General features: G+C 43.0%; 1 protein-coding gene across 11 annotated transcripts in view; it reads right to left on the bottom strand.

Annotated features, from left to right (window-relative positions):
- Nucleotides 1-15,286, bottom strand: part of LOC108699996 (E3 ubiquitin-protein ligase HUWE1-like) — a 159,206-nt gene that overhangs the window by 22,662 nt on the left and 121,258 nt on the right. For all 11 annotated transcript variants that reach the window (XM_041574909.1, XM_041574913.1, XM_041574912.1 and 8 more), the window contains 12 exons: nucleotides 13,371-13,460; nucleotides 12,494-12,648; nucleotides 11,578-11,623; nucleotides 10,733-11,011; nucleotides 10,365-10,617; nucleotides 8,900-9,033; nucleotides 8,562-8,779; nucleotides 7,659-7,947; nucleotides 2,094-2,196; nucleotides 1,474-2,014; nucleotides 297-810; nucleotides 10-122 (listed from right to left, as the gene is read on the bottom strand). In XM_041574909.1, the coding sequence (XP_041430843.1) occupies nucleotides 10-122; nucleotides 297-810; nucleotides 1,474-2,014; nucleotides 2,094-2,196; nucleotides 7,659-7,947; nucleotides 8,562-8,779; nucleotides 8,900-9,033; nucleotides 10,365-10,617; nucleotides 10,733-11,011; nucleotides 11,578-11,623; nucleotides 12,494-12,648; nucleotides 13,371-13,460 (2,735 nt within the window). The remainder of the gene's footprint in view (nucleotides 1-9; nucleotides 123-296; nucleotides 811-1,473; nucleotides 2,015-2,093; nucleotides 2,197-7,658; nucleotides 7,948-8,561; nucleotides 8,780-8,899; nucleotides 9,034-10,364; nucleotides 10,618-10,732; nucleotides 11,012-11,577; nucleotides 11,624-12,493; nucleotides 12,649-13,370; nucleotides 13,461-15,286) is intronic.

Below are 15,286 nucleotides of genomic sequence, written 5' to 3' on the forward strand. Positions count from 1 at the left end.
TTCACTCACCTCAACAGACAACTGCAGCTGTTTCTCAGTGAGACCAGAAGCTGCCATGTTATCTGGTGCAATGCTGACCTCATTTAATTTTGCAGGAGACTTTCCACTTTTTGTAGTAACAGCTTCACAAACAAAAAGGGAATAAAACATAAAACACTGGCTTCAAGGCAAATCAAGAATTTGCTGAACTTTGTAATATAACAATGATGATGAAAGTTAAAATAAATTGAAAATACATATTAGTGGAAACAAGTAGTCTGTTCTTAAAAGAAAAACATTGTCAGTCATTGACTTACTTGTCACTATGCTTGTGCTCACAACAGTCGGAACTGTTACAGCAGGTACAGGTGCAGGGGCTGGTGCAGTTGCAGGTGCAGGTGCTGGGGTGATAGAATTGCTCGGATTGCCTGTCATCTCAGAAGCCTTATTATCAGGGAGAGCAATAGAGATAAGGGAAAGAAGTCTCAGCAGCTTTTCAGTAAGCAGCGAACTGCGATGAATAACAGAATGAGAGAGCATATTCATGAGCTGTCCTAATGGGGAGGCCTCCAGGCTGCCCTGATTGCTCTCGCCTTCAGACCCAGAGCTCACTGGCACAGATTTTATGGAAGTTTTCCCCTTCCGGCTCACGTTCATGTTGTCTAGCTTGACTAGTAAGTCCCAGAAATCTGTGGAGATGTTGCTTGCCCCGACACTAATGGAAGGTGCAAGACATGGACTACAAGTAAGCTTTATACTCCGCTCCCTGTTGTCACTGTTTTCCACAATACACTCTTTGGTCCGCTGCTGTGTGAAATGACTGGGAAAAACCTGCACAATGAAGGGAAAGTTAAATAAAGAATTCAAATATCATGATAAGGACATTACATTGCTAAAAGATGAAAAAACAGCACAAACATTTTATGGTTTAATAATTATGGAGCCTATTCAAATCAAATGAGCAGCAAGGACTTGGCACTATGAGGTGACAACAGAAAGGATAGTTGCATTAGGACACTGAAAAAAAGAACAAACCTGATACTTCAACTACATCATCCCCAAGCTCCCATAGCATATATTCCCATTTTTACTCTTTAACCTTAAACACTGGCATTCAAATTCATCATATGTTTTTTTTTAGAGATATTTAAATCTAATAAAATTCTGATCCAAAGGGATGCCATGGTAAGGGCTGGAAACATGGACTGAAAGCCAGTTCCCTGGACAGTATGTAAAAGATGTGAATGGGTTTCTAAATGAAGTGAACACATATCCACAGCCCAAAATCTCTAGAAATGGTTGTTCTTGTAAGCAGAGGCTTAAAAGGGAGGAAAAGCTGTAGAAAAAAAAATAAAATAAAACCGAGAAGGTCTTGCTGCAAGACTCCCAGTCTCAAGTTGCCTAGGCTTTAAATAACTACTCGCATTACCATTCCGAAACAAATGGAGTTAAACCCCTTTCATACTAAAATATACCTTTTTATAAAGTACCTACCTTTGCCAACTGTATGAGTGTGTCCAGAACATGCCTACACACTACAGGGGCTGCTTGGGGATGAATGTGGACAGTAGAACCACAGGCTGCATGCTTTTCTGTGTGTTTGCGTCCTAGTGACCTTTGGATTTGGAAGATGTTTGTACGACAGCCAAGAGCAGCATCCATGGATACAGATAGCCAGGAGAGCTGGTTGGAATTTTTTGATTCCATCTTATGCAGCAATTCTAAAGGGCGGTTGTCATGACTTGCAATGGTTTTTGCACTACCCCTTTTATCAGGGCCTCCAATAGAAGTCTTTGGGCTCTCAATACAAAGCTCACTTTCACTGCTGCGCTGCAATATAGACAACAAGCTCCTAATGACCCAGTTCCGTGTTTGTGCATGGTAGCAAAGGTTGCGTAGTACACGGTGCAAACGACTAGTGTTTAGCTTCGGTTCATCAACAAACAGTAGGACAAGCAGACAGGAGAGGGCTTCATGATCAAGCAATAGACGGCCTCGTAACCGTAGCAGGCTGTCAACATTACTCCCAGTTGGCCTACAAATGAAGAGAGGTGATTAGCCATGACCAATTTTTCCCTGAAGATTTATACTAACTTCATAGAGATGTATTGTACCTGGTATGTGTACTGCTGCTTCCCATTTGGAAAGTGTTCCCTCTCTGCACAGCCAACCTTGTATACTGAACACCTCTGTTACTACTCAAACGACTCGTAAAAGCTGACCGCCGCAAAATATAAAAAAGAAAAAAAGGAAATGAGTTTCATGTTCTACCTTTTAAATTATTTTCTCTCTTGCTTAAATATAAATACAAAGTGTACAGCCTTAAGTATATTAAATTTTACAGCAAGCTTCCTACATTATAGTACCTTTAGTCTGTATTTAGTTAATTTAATGATGCGAATGGAAGCAGGGGAATGATGTACTGTGAAACTTTGTGAAGGTAGCAAAAGGGGTTCCTACCACATAAATAACTGACCCTTAAGCTTCCCCAACTCATTCACACCATGTATTTTTGATGCATTTTGTTACATACATACTTCGAACCAAACTGTGATCTTTTTTTTACTCCCCACAAAAAGCCTTACTGTAGGCAGCACAGCATCCTAAATTCCTGGCTTGTCTCACTGCACCTTTAAGGCTGGACAGTTATTTATTATCCATTTGCATTATTAATTAAGTTGCTTTAAGGTACATTTCCCTGATAGACTGGCCATCAACATCTATTCAGTTTGTATTATCATTAAAACACACTGTATTGGTTACATTTACTAGAAGGGCTAAACTTGTATAACATGCTTTGCTCAGTATACACAGAGTACACCCACAGATTCATGCCCCCCTTCAGCAGTCTGTACTGTTCTTAAGTCAACCATCAAGAAAGCAGTTACAAAAGGAGATTTTGTGTACTCACCATTAAATCTCTCTCTTCAGTCGTTTGGGGGACACAGGGACAATGGGGTATAGCAAGTACCATTAGGAGGAAGGACACAACACTAAAAGAACTTGGCTCCTCCTGCACTGGCTATAACCCCAGCAGGCGTAGCTTAACTCAGTTTGTACCAAAGTCCACAGGAAAACATTGTAACTTGAACATTTTAACTTCTTGTAACATGTCCAATATGTCTGACGAAAAAGTGAGGGCCTCAGTCCAGGGAGGGAAGCCCTGTGTCCCCCAAGTGACTGAAAAGAAAGATTTAACAGTGAGTACACAAAATCTCCTTTTCTCCAAGTCAGCTTGGGGGACACAGGGACAATGGGGACGTACCAAAGCTGTCCCCTAGCATCCCGGATAAGAGAATCAGGCACATGTTGAAGGCACCACTGCAGCTTGGAGCACCTTTCTGCCAAAGCGTGTGTCAGAAGCCGCAAAGGTATCGAAATGGTAGAATTTGTAAAACAAATGAACCGAGGTCCCCGTAGCAGCTTTGCACAGCTGTTCTGCTGAAGCTTGGTTTCTGAATGCCCAGGACGTGCTCACAAACCTGGTGGAGTGAGCGGTAATTGTCTGGCGGACTCTGATCCTGTGCGGAGATGGTCGACTTGGAGGCCTGATTGTCCTGATGTGGCCCTGAGGGAAGAATCAGTAATGAATCTGTCTTGCTAATGTCTTGGACTCTGCGTAGATAGAATTTTAAGGCCCTGACTGGATCCAGGGTGTGCAATGCTGCCTCCTGGTTTGTAGGTGCAGGGCAGAAGGTAGGAATAGTTAGCTCCTGATTCAGATGAAATTCTGAAAGCACTTTCAGCAGGAAGGACGGAACCGTGCAAAGGACCACCCTGTTGTGGTGAATTACCAGGCTGTCAGATCGTCCGCGTCTAGGGCCAGGGGATCCCTGTATCGAGCGAAGAAGGCTGGTACCTTTCGGTTGTGACCAGTCGCAATGAGCTCCACTTCCAGCAAACCTCACCTTTGCGTTATTTCTTGAAAGATTTCGTCTTATAATGACCACTCGGCCCGGTCTAAGGCCAGTCTGCTTAGGAAATCTGCTTCCCAGTTTAGAATCACTGATATATAGATGGCTGACAGAAGGGCTTGGTGAGTTTCGGCCCATTTGAAGATGAGCTTTATTTTTTTTAGCGCTTCCCTGCTTCTTGTTCTGCCTTGATGATTGATGTAAGCCACTGCTGTAGAATTGTCCGACTAGATGTTCATAGCCTAACCTGCTGCCAATGTAGGAGACCTAACCGAATTGCTTGCGAGTAGGTTGATGGACAACTTATTTTCCATCAACTTCTTTTTCATCCGAAGAGACTTGGTTTACAACCACCAGAGGATGGATGCCCGTGTTCAATGAGATAAGCGAATCTCCCGGAGTAGTGATTTCCGTCTGCAGATGGCTAGTATGTTCCACCAGAGTTCCCTGAGGTGGAATTGGGCGAATGGGACTGCTTCTGTTGTGGTACCTTTATACAGAACTTGGCTGTGTGTATCGGCTTCTGCAATAGTGATTTCACAAGTGTTTGGCGGTGAAGAACCATCTCTAAAGAAAGAGATATCCTTTGTGTTTGCGTATTGAACTGTAACCTGAGAAATATCAGGGAAGATCTGTTCAGGTTCAGGACCCATCTGAGTTTGTCCATGGTCACTCCCAGGGCCCGTTGAGCCTCCTTGAAGGATGGCATCTTGAGTGATGGAGACTCCTGCATTGCGGATCACCGCTGTGGCTGCGGCCATGATTATGGTGAAAACTTTGAGGAGCAGATGTTAGGCCGAAAGGAAGGCTTGTGAATTGATTCTGTGATTCTGGAAGTCAAATCTCAGTCAAGTTCAAGACACAGATTCAAGACACAGATTCAACTTTGTGAATCTGTGTCTTGAACTCTAGTGAGCCACACGTTGGCAAAATGGCCTAGTCTTCCCCCGATTGGTATTGCCTCTGACCGTGGCGGGAGACCATCATGCTGAGGTAGTTTTATCCCCAGTCTTTGGGGTGTGTTTTCGGTTATGCCAGAAAGGTCTTTGTTTCGTTTCAAAACGACCTCTAGATGCAAATGACTGTCTTGGAGGAGAGGACCTCAAGCCCTTGGCTTGGGAGCAACGAAAAAATTTGCCCTTGCGACAGGAGGAACAAGCCTTTGGTTGTGGTAGTAAGGTGCTTTTACCTCCAGTGGCTTGGCTAATGATCTTATCCAGATCGGGGCTGAAAAGGAGCTTCCCTTTAAATGGAATGGATGTCAGATTTTTTGGAAGAAAGGTCTGACCATAATTTCATCCAGAGTGACCGACGGGCTGCCCCTGCAAGTGCAGATGATCTGCTAATCATTTGTGTTGCATCTAGTGAAGCTTCGCACATGTAGTTGTTTGCTTCTTTTATCTGGGAGACCCACTGGGAGAGCTTGTGACGAGGCACCCCCACTGTAATTGGGTTAAGAAGAGAGTCCGACCAGGACTGGATAGCCCAGCTAACCCATGCCATAGTTATAACGGGACGAAGGGAAGAGCCGGTTGCTGAAAAAATGGATCATAGAAGACTCTCTCGTTTTTATGTCCATGGAGTCCTTGAAGGAAGATGCATCGGGAACTGGCAAGGCTGTGTTCTTGGAAAGACGGGACACAGGTGAGTCTACTGAGGGTGGAGAAGACTACTTTTCTGTAAGTTCGGTCGGAAAAGGATATAATTTTAGAAAACGACGGTTAGTTTGGAACCGTCTCTCTGGCTTATCCCACTCTCAGCTGAGAGTGCGAGGGAAACACAGGTGATGTGTTTAAACAGAATCTTGGAAGAATCTGAAGAAGCTTCCGGTTATTGGAGCTGAAGAGTTTCTAGTACCGAAGAAATTAGTGAATTTACTGTCTCTGGGGAAAGCTTAGGTGACTCCTCCTCCTCATTTGGAAAAATAGCTCACCCTCAGAGCTCCCACAATAATCCCCCAAATCTGGAATTAGGTGGGGAAATGCCTGGGAGGGGTGTCACTCTCCTCCTAAGAAGGGGCCCTGCCTTTTGAGGACCTTGCCTTGGGATTACCCAGCCAGGAAAGAAGTTTGTCTAGAGACTGTGCCAACTTTGGAATCCCTGATGCTAGTTCTGAGGCCCAATCTGTAATGGTTTGCTCTGTAGTTGTTGGAGTGTTTCTACTTGCACCCAATGACTCCCGTTGAGCTGCCTGGTTGACCCGAGGTGGTGCAGGGCCTGGAGACTCAGTGCCCTGTTCCTGCGGTTTACACTTGGCACATAAAGGCTCTTTGCGCCCTGCTGGCGGGCGTTTGAGGCATTTGGCAAATGCCAGAAATTTTACTGGTGCAGGAGGAGCAACCCTGGAAAAAATGCTGTCACCCTGTCCTTCAGACATAGTGGAGAAATTAGCATCAGAGAGGAGGATTTACCTAGTCCTATGAACTGTGCTATTCCCTCAGCCCGTGTTCTGTGAATACTCCTTATCTCTTCGCATGCAGGCACTAAGGAGAGTCGCTCTAAAAATCTCCCAATGTTGAGGAGTGTGCGGTGCTTGTCTAAAATGGCGGCCGCACTTGAATGCACGTTCAAGTAACGTGATAGTAGCGGACCACAAGGCGGGAAGTATGGCACCACATTTAAACTGGAGCTGCTTCGCTACGGTCCTTTCCTGGGCGCGCGGTTCAGCTCTTCCAGGACTTTGTGACAGGGGACCCATTGTGGCGAATTTAGCACAATACGCTGCAACTTTCCCCCCTCCTTCGAGTCTTACTGCTGCTGATACTGAAGCTGCTGCTCTCGCTCTCAGGCCTGCGCTATGGTTACCTGCACGTCTGAGAGGAGACTAGTGCCCTTCAACTGCTAGGAGAAAATGGTGCAGCGTTGAAAGTGTGTGAATGTGCTCTTTCCACTAAGTGAGAGAGGGAGAGCCCCCACCCCCAGTAAAAACCTACAGGGGTAGCCTCTCCCCTTGTTTTTCGGCCAGCCTGACCTCCTCCTGTGAAGGGAAGAAGATGTAATTATGGCTGGGTGGTCAGTGCATAGTACACAAGGACCCCAGAGAGTTTCCCACGGTGTCAGAAAGGATTCTTCTAGTGTAAAGGCCCAAAACATCCCCCTGGTGTCAGATAAACTGACCAGAAAATAACTAAAGTCCTAAACTCCTGAAGACACAACTAAAACCGAGTTAAGCTCCGCCTGCTAGGGGTATAGCCAGTGGAGGAGAAGTGTTGTGTCCTGCCTCCTAGTGGTACTAGCTATACCCCATTGTCCCCCAAGCTGACTGAGAAATTACTGCTTCATTGCTGTACCATTGGTGTAACATCTTGATAGCGGGTCTTATCAGTACTATGTATAGTTTACTTGTTTCACAGCAGTGGGGGCCTCAAAGGGAAATACGACTCCCTTTGCATATATAGTTCAAGGGTGTTCTGAAAGCTGAAGGTATGGCTCCCAGACTAATGTTTTTCATCCTTTTGCATATTTGCAATAATGTGTGGTTAGAAGGGTATAACATAACCCCCCCACCTCCTTTGTTCTGTATTTGCCTCTTTGAAGTACAAAATCCACGCAGCTTGTGTCAAACTTCAACTCTTTATCTCAAGTGATCTCCTGTTTCATGTGAATTCCCACACCACTCAATGTTGTAAACTTGAAGACAGATTTACAAATATAAAATGTATATTTTCCCACTATCAGCCAAAAATATGAATGAAAATCAGAATAAAACAAAGCATATATAAAATGTGGCAAAACAGTGTCAACTGAATATTGATCCTTACTTACCAGGACTTCTGAGGATAGCAGAGAGCGCAGAAGTGCTGCTATGTCCAAACAATCGCTCATGCATTAGCTGCCTCTGACGAGTTTCTTGCTCTCGCCGCAGTGCCTGTGCCTCTGCAGCAATATCAGGTGGCATCACAGCTAAAACACTTTCCTCCATGTCTTCTAATACACTACGTCGTAGATCAGAAGGTAGCGTCTGAATAAAAGTCACCGGATCCATTGGGGTATCAGACGTGATGCTCTGAGTAAGCTCCCGTCTCTGCTGTTCTGCTCGCTGCTGTGCTAGGACCTTAAGAGTTACCAAAAACAACTGTTACTTCTGAAACTTGCAAAATGTTATTGACATTAAATGAATCCTAAACATATCATAGACTGAAGGAGGCATGAGAACCAAGCCATAAGTTGTACTATTGTTTTTATGTTTAAAGGAGAAGGAAAGGTAAAAACGAAGTAAGCCTTATAAGAAAGGTACATCTAAATATACCCGTAAACCCCCAAAGTAGTGCTGCTCTGAGTCCCCTGTCAAAAGAAACACTGCATTTCTTTCCTTCTATTGTGTACACATGGGCTTCTGTATCAGACCTTAAGACCTTCAGCTTAAACCTCATTGCCCTGGGCAAGAGCATGCTCAGTTTGTTCCTCTTCCCCCCCCTCCCTTCTCTACTGTAATCTGAGACCAGAGCAGGGCGAGACTCAGGCAGGAAGTGATGTCACACCACATTAATACTGCAGCTCCTATCCTAAACAAACAGAGAGATTCTAGAGCTTTTTACTCAGGTATGATAAAACATTCTACGGAATAAATATAGCATTCTAGCTTGCACTATTGCAGCTAATCTATTGGCAATAAAATGCCTCCGTAGCTTTCCTTCTCCTTTAAACATAAAAACAAGCTAAATTTACCTCTTCCTGAATGGCTGGTGGCAAAGCAGCCAGGAATTCAGGGCTGACCTCCGTGACACCTGCATTAGCAACAACAGGAGGGGGAATGACCGGGGCAGCAGTTGGTGGAGGTCGGGATGGTGGCCTTATGCCCAACTGATTTTGCAGCACCTCTCTGCGGATATCTTCAGGAAGAGCTGCAAGGAAAGAAGGATCCACACCCTCTGGAAGATTTATACCTGGCATAAATATAATATATAAGTTATACATTAAACATAGTACAGCTACAGATTGATATAAATTTAGCAGTATGTTCTTTAACAAAAAGCACAGTAACATTTTTTGGCAGCACAAGTTACCTGCTAATGGGTCTTCGTCTTCACTACTTGTTGAAGGCAAAGGTTCTTCTAGGATACCACTAGAATCTGTAGCTAACAAGGTCACCGCACTCTCTCTTAAGGAAGGCAACTCAGAGGAAGGGGCAATGGGTGAGCTGGTAGATGGGAATAAAACCCAAAAACATGAATTCAAGCTTAATTGGACTGCTTATCAACACAGATATCAATGGAAGTCTAATGGTGACCAATTCGCCCATGGCTGGCACAGAAAGAGGTTACAATAAAAGACAAGTCACAAACAAAAATATAGTTCACTTGTAATTAATGTTCACTCACTTGTATTACCCAATTTCAGGCTGTGTAGAGGTATATAAACCAGAATAGGGATACTGAAAACAAGAAAAATCAGTAAAACCCCACACTACCTGACAATAATTAATTGAGATCTAATTATATAAGTGCTTAGTGCTATTATAAACATATGCTTAGTTCTCAATCAATTTAGCACCAACATACAATTAATGGTATTTCAATCGATTGTGTTGTACATAAATGATTAAAAAGATTAAGGTGCTCAAGTGCTACAAATCAGGTGATGTGACCTGCAATAAAATCTATCTACACACAATTGATGAATAATCTAAAAGTTCATGGTTCTTATATGAATTAAATAAAGTGCTAGTGCTGTAGTTATAATTTTAAAGCGAGTTCATGGTATCAAACAATTAAAAATAAAGCGTCAGCAATTCATGAATAAAAGTTAGAAATTAGAAAATAGTATAGTGGTTGAGTTGTCCCGAAGAAACTAGCTGCGTTGTTCTAAGCCCTGGGACACAACACGTGGGAGAAAGGCAGAACACTGAGGGCTGTGGTCTCGTTACTACGTTTAACTGTCTTGTAAGGAGACATAACTTTGCTATAAAACCAACAAATGCTCAGTGCCTTAGAGATAAAAGAGAATAAAAGGAATGAATGCTGCGCTAGTAGTGCTACAATTCCATTAAATTTCTCTAGATCCGAGATTCAATTAAAGTTTAAAAAGGTAAGATTTCAATTGACAACTCCACCTCACCTGATTTGTAGCACTTGAGCACCTTAATCTTTTTAATTATTTCTTTATAACAAAATCGATTGAAATACCATTAATTGTATGTTGTTGCTAAATTGATTGAGAACTAAGCATATGTTTATAATAGCACTAAGCACTTATATAATTAGATCTCAATTCATTTTAGTCAGTTAGTGGGGGGTTTTACTGCTTTTTCTTGTTTTCAGTAATAAAAGACAAGTCCTTCATTGAAAGAGTCAGCAGCATAACTGCTTCACTATGCACAAGTCTAGTAAATAAAGGGCAGAAAAGCTAAAATTAGAGACAAAGCTTTTTCAGAAATGCATTTCGAATCTTTATTAAGATTTGGTATATCAGTTTGGTGACACAAAGAATGTTGCTGCCAAGCCACTTAAGTAGTGCAGTAAAGATTTTTACCTCTCATCACTGTGTTGAGAAACTACTGGTTGGGCTTCACCTGTGGTTGGTGGTTCCACTGGCTGCTGTCCAACTGCAATGCTGCTGCCAACCACAAGAGGCTGCTCCGGATTGACAATTCCAGGAATCTCCCCTACTCCATCCTCTAAGGGCCCAGAGGCAAGACTGCTAGTGTCCATGGGGGAGCCCTCTAGTTGGCTACTAACAGCTGTCAAGGCATCTGAATCCTCTGCTCGCTCTGGTGACAAAGAGGCTGTGAATGGAATTGACAAAAAAACGATTGGCGCTATAATGGCTTCATTATACAAGCATAAATAAAATACACTGATTGGTAGTTTAAAGTGCACAGTTACTCAAATGCCACTGACTTATAGTGGGTGCTGGCGAGAGCTCCATTTGCGTGGCATCCCCCTCTGTGCTAGGATGTCCTGGTCCAGAGTCCTCTTGGTGAGATGACATGAGTTGTAGCCCAGCATCCTCTGTGCCTGAATCAGCAGGAAGACCTTGAGGCAGCTGAGCCAAAGTAGCCTCAGGAGGATGAGCCCTTAGGGTGGGATCTAAACGAACAATTTCAGGACTTGTTGGGGTTCCCTCTGCAGAAGAAGGGGCAGTGGGGAAATTTTCAGGATGACCACTTCCATCTTGATCTGTCGTGAAAACAAATAGATTTACCTTACATTGCAGAAAGAAACCCCATAATGTTTTCATGTATTCTCCATGACATATAATTTGTTTCCATATATCTGTATAGCTTACCGGCCAAACAAAGGTCACACAGAATTAAATTACCATGCCACAGGGAAGGCAGTAAACTGTATAGTTATCTCCTAATTTGGGGAAATGAAACACCCCCACAACAATACAACTTACTACCTCATCCTGAAGAAGGCAGACAATGTACTGCAGGAATCCACCTCTCTTACCAAAGGAGGAAGGTACACTACTTGCCTAGAGACAGAACAAAACCGTTATTGCAGTTTCCTGAGCTGTGTAGTTTAACACCTCACAGGACAAGAGAGTTCTCTTTAGCAGTTATGGATTTGCAGGCTGGAAACTCCGCAGGAAAGACAGTAAACTGTATAGTTATCTCCCAGATCGGGTGTGACCCCAAAACTATACAATCTACTACCTCATCCGGCAGCGTCACAATCTCTGAACACATGGATCTGGGGGGGAAAAAAATTATAAAGAAAGATGGAAGTGGTAGATTTACCTGCAAGGCTCAGCTCAAATGGGGTATTCTGCTTTGAATTGGCACCCTAGGGAAAAATTAAAGCCAATTTAGCAATCAATATTGGATTTTAAAGTTGAATTTAGATATAAAGCACCTACTGAACACTTTTTACAGTTTGGTTATTTTCATAGAGTAGACCAGAAATAAAGACTTTTTCCTATTACTTTCCTTATTTTTACTTAATTTAATAGTAACGCTGCCAAAATAACATCTTTAGGGAAAAAGACAAAGTGTAAAATTAATACTTTAAAAAAAATTGTAAGGGGCTGTGTATACGTGTGTACACACCCAGCCCCTATTCTGGGGCTGCTGCCGCCTGAAGCAGCAGCCCAGATGCCGCCCCCCTCCTCTCTTAACAATTTGCGTCGGAGCGGGTTTAAGGGGGAAGTATCGCTAGTGCATTAAGCGCAATATCGGTCTCTGCACTAGCGGAGCCGAATTTCCGGGTTAAAATCCGGAAGTTCGGCTCTTAAAGTTACAAGAGCGGCTTTTTGCCGCCCCTTGTAACTGCCCGCTTGCTGCTGCCTGAGGTAAGGGTTTCACCTTGCCTCATGGCAGAAGCGGCCCTGTACACACCTGTTGTGTTTTTCCTGATGTATTATCTGAAAACAACTGAAAAGGTATTTGGAAGAAGAATAACTCCTTTAAAGGGGATGTATTGTCACAAATTAAAGTAGCTGAAAGCGCAGGTATGTGGGGGAAAGGATTGTGCTCAACTTTGAACTCATGCGCAAATGAAAACCGCCGAAAAAAAAAAAATTGATTGCAATTACAAAAAGGCTTATAACAGTTCCCCAAGGGCAAAGGGGGATTTTAATTTTTGACAATACATCCCCTTTAAAAAGAAAATTGAAGTAAATCGAGTAAAGAAGCATGCCAGGGAATTTGTTCAGACCTGAGAGTTTTGCTCCTTTGTTTCCTTCTCCTCCTTGGATTTCTCGGTCATCTTAGCATCCTCTTCTGCTAGCTGTTTTCTTCTTTTTTCCCTGCGTTCCTCAAGTTCCTCATCCCGCAAAGACTCCAGATGATTAATGATTGGGACTTTGACCACTACAAAATGGTATGGTTCACACCTAAATTAATTGGGTAATCTAACCAAATTACATTTTAGAGCCTAAAAACAGGTAGCTAATGCTCTGTCATTGGCCATAGTTCTCGAACACCGCACAGTTCTGCCAAAATACACTCTTAACCCAAGCCAATTCTGCAAAACCCTGTCACTGAAGCTAGGGCTAAAAATCTGTCATCTTGCTCCTGCTTCATATTGAGTCCCTTCAAGCAAAGTGGTGGATTACGTTAATGTTAACTAGTATGCTATAGAATGGCTAATTCTAAGCAACTTTTTCATGTTTTCTTTTTATAGTTTTTAAATCATTTGTATATTTCTTCTGACTCTTTACAAATTTCAAATGCGGGTCTCTGACCCCATCTAAAAAAAACAAATGCTCTGTAAGGCTACTAATGTATGGTTATTGCTACATTGTATTACTCATCTTTCTATACATAATGTCTCCTTTTTGTATTCCAGTCTGGTATTCAAATCAACGCATAGTTGCTAGGGTGATTTGGACCCTAGTAACAAAACTGCTGAATAAAAAAATAAAGAACTCAAAAAACAAATAAAAAAAAATAAACTCCAATGCAAATTGTCTCAGAACATCTCTACAATCTACATCATACTAAAGTTAACTTAACTATCAGAGTCTTATAGTCTGTCACAATCATTCACCTTCACAGCCTCTCAACCAAAGTGATAAAATAAATTTACTCACCGGATACACAGTCATGCATACTCTCAGCATCCAGAACCTTACACTCCTCAGTCCATCGGGTCAGAGCAGTTGGAATGCTGGAAAGTGTGCCTATAACAAGTTAAAACATAGTTTGTTTTTAAGAACTTTTAACAAATATTTTATCAAGCATTAAAACAGGATTTTCTGATACTTGCTCTTAAATCTGTTTCTCTGTAGTCAGGGAACGTAGGGGTTAAGCTCCATCCTCCAGGAGGCAGGACAAATTTTCAAGTGGCGTGTCTGGTGATCCAGCTTAACCCCACACACTGTACTTATTCCAATCAATTTGTACCAAAAAAAAACAATAACCAAACATGGCAGAACAGTGAATAGAGGGAATATTCCCAGACTAGACCAAAATGGTCAGCAATTCTTCGTAAGGGCAGAAGCCCTGTGTCCCCCTATTGGCTACAGAGAAACAGATTTAATGGTGAGTATCAAAAAAAAATCCTGTTTTCTGTGTCGTCTCTGGAAGACACAGGGACCATAGGGGAGTTAAGAAAGCAGCCCCAGAACAACGGGTGGGAATAGAGAATTGTTTTGACACTTTACTGCGTCACAGAGTGCAGCACTTTGCGGCCAAGCGCCACCTCGGCTGATGAGGACTTGTCAAGGTTATAAAATTTTGTGAATGTATGGACAGAGGACCCGGTAGCCGCTCTGCAAATCAGCACCAACTGCCCTTGTTGAGTGAGCTCGAACGTTCATTGGTGGAGTCTTTCCTTTGGACATATAGGCTTGTTGTATTGTTTCTCTGATCCATCTCGCAATAGTTGCCTTGGAAGCTGCCTAACCCTTTTTGGGTCCCGAAGGCAATAAGAACAGAGATGAGGAGTGTCGAAAGGGTTTGGATCTTTCTTCATACCAGCGCAGTGCTCTAACTATGTCCAACTTGCGTAAACTATGTTCTTTGGCTCTGGGCATAAGGTCGGAAATACAATTTCCTGATTCATGTGCAAGTGTGATAGTACCTTTCGGTAAGAACAAAGGTACCGTGCGTATTACAGCTTTGTCCTTGTGGAAAATCAAAAATGATGAGTCACAGGACAGTGCACTCAACTAGGACACTTCTGGCTGAAGAAATTGCCACGAAGAATACCACCTTTTTGGTAAGTATTGACGCTGAGATGGATCCCATGGGTTCGAATGGTGGGTCAAGTAGTGCCTCGATAACAAGGTTTTGGTACTGGTGAACAGAACGGGGGGCTGTAGATGTGGCACTCCTTGGAGGAATGTACGAATCAAATCATCTAACGCCAACATTAACTGGAATAATACTGATAAGGCCGATATCTGTAGCTTTAGATTTAGTTGGAGTCCTCTCCATGAAATGAGAGAATTCTAGGAAAAGGAATCCCTCTTCAGTGCACTAGTTCTGGTATTACAGATTCTGTAATATGACTTTGACAATATCGGCTTGCGTGCTTTCAGCATGGTGGTGATGATGTCCTCGGATAGTCCTTGATTACGCCAAATGGCTGTTTCAACAGCCACCCCGTCAAATGGAACAGCCCTCGATTGGAGTGAGCTATGGGCCCTTGAATTAGAGAATCAGACCTGACGGTGAACCGTACTGGGTGATCTATCGACATCTTGATATGAAAACTATGTCCTCCATGGCCAGTAGGGTGCCACCTAGATTATTTTGAGCTGTGATTGTCTGATCTTCTTCAGAACCTGAAGTAACATAGGAAGAGGAGGGAATACATACACTAGGTTGAACTGGCAATTTTATCATTGCGTCCGTTCCCTCTGGATCCTGACAGCAAGTGAATAACCTTGGCTAAAGCCACCCTGCCAATTTATATATGCCACTGTGGTGGCAGTCATTTTGTATCCGTCTCGTTTGAAGCAGCTGTGACTATTGCTCGAGTGCCAGTCTTACCGCTTGTAGT

The sequence above is a fragment of the Xenopus laevis genome, chromosome 8S, assembly GCF_017654675.1.
Source record: "Xenopus laevis strain J_2021 chromosome 8S, Xenopus_laevis_v10.1, whole genome shotgun sequence".
Classification (NCBI taxonomy): Eukaryota; Metazoa; Chordata; class Amphibia; order Anura; family Pipidae; genus Xenopus; species Xenopus laevis.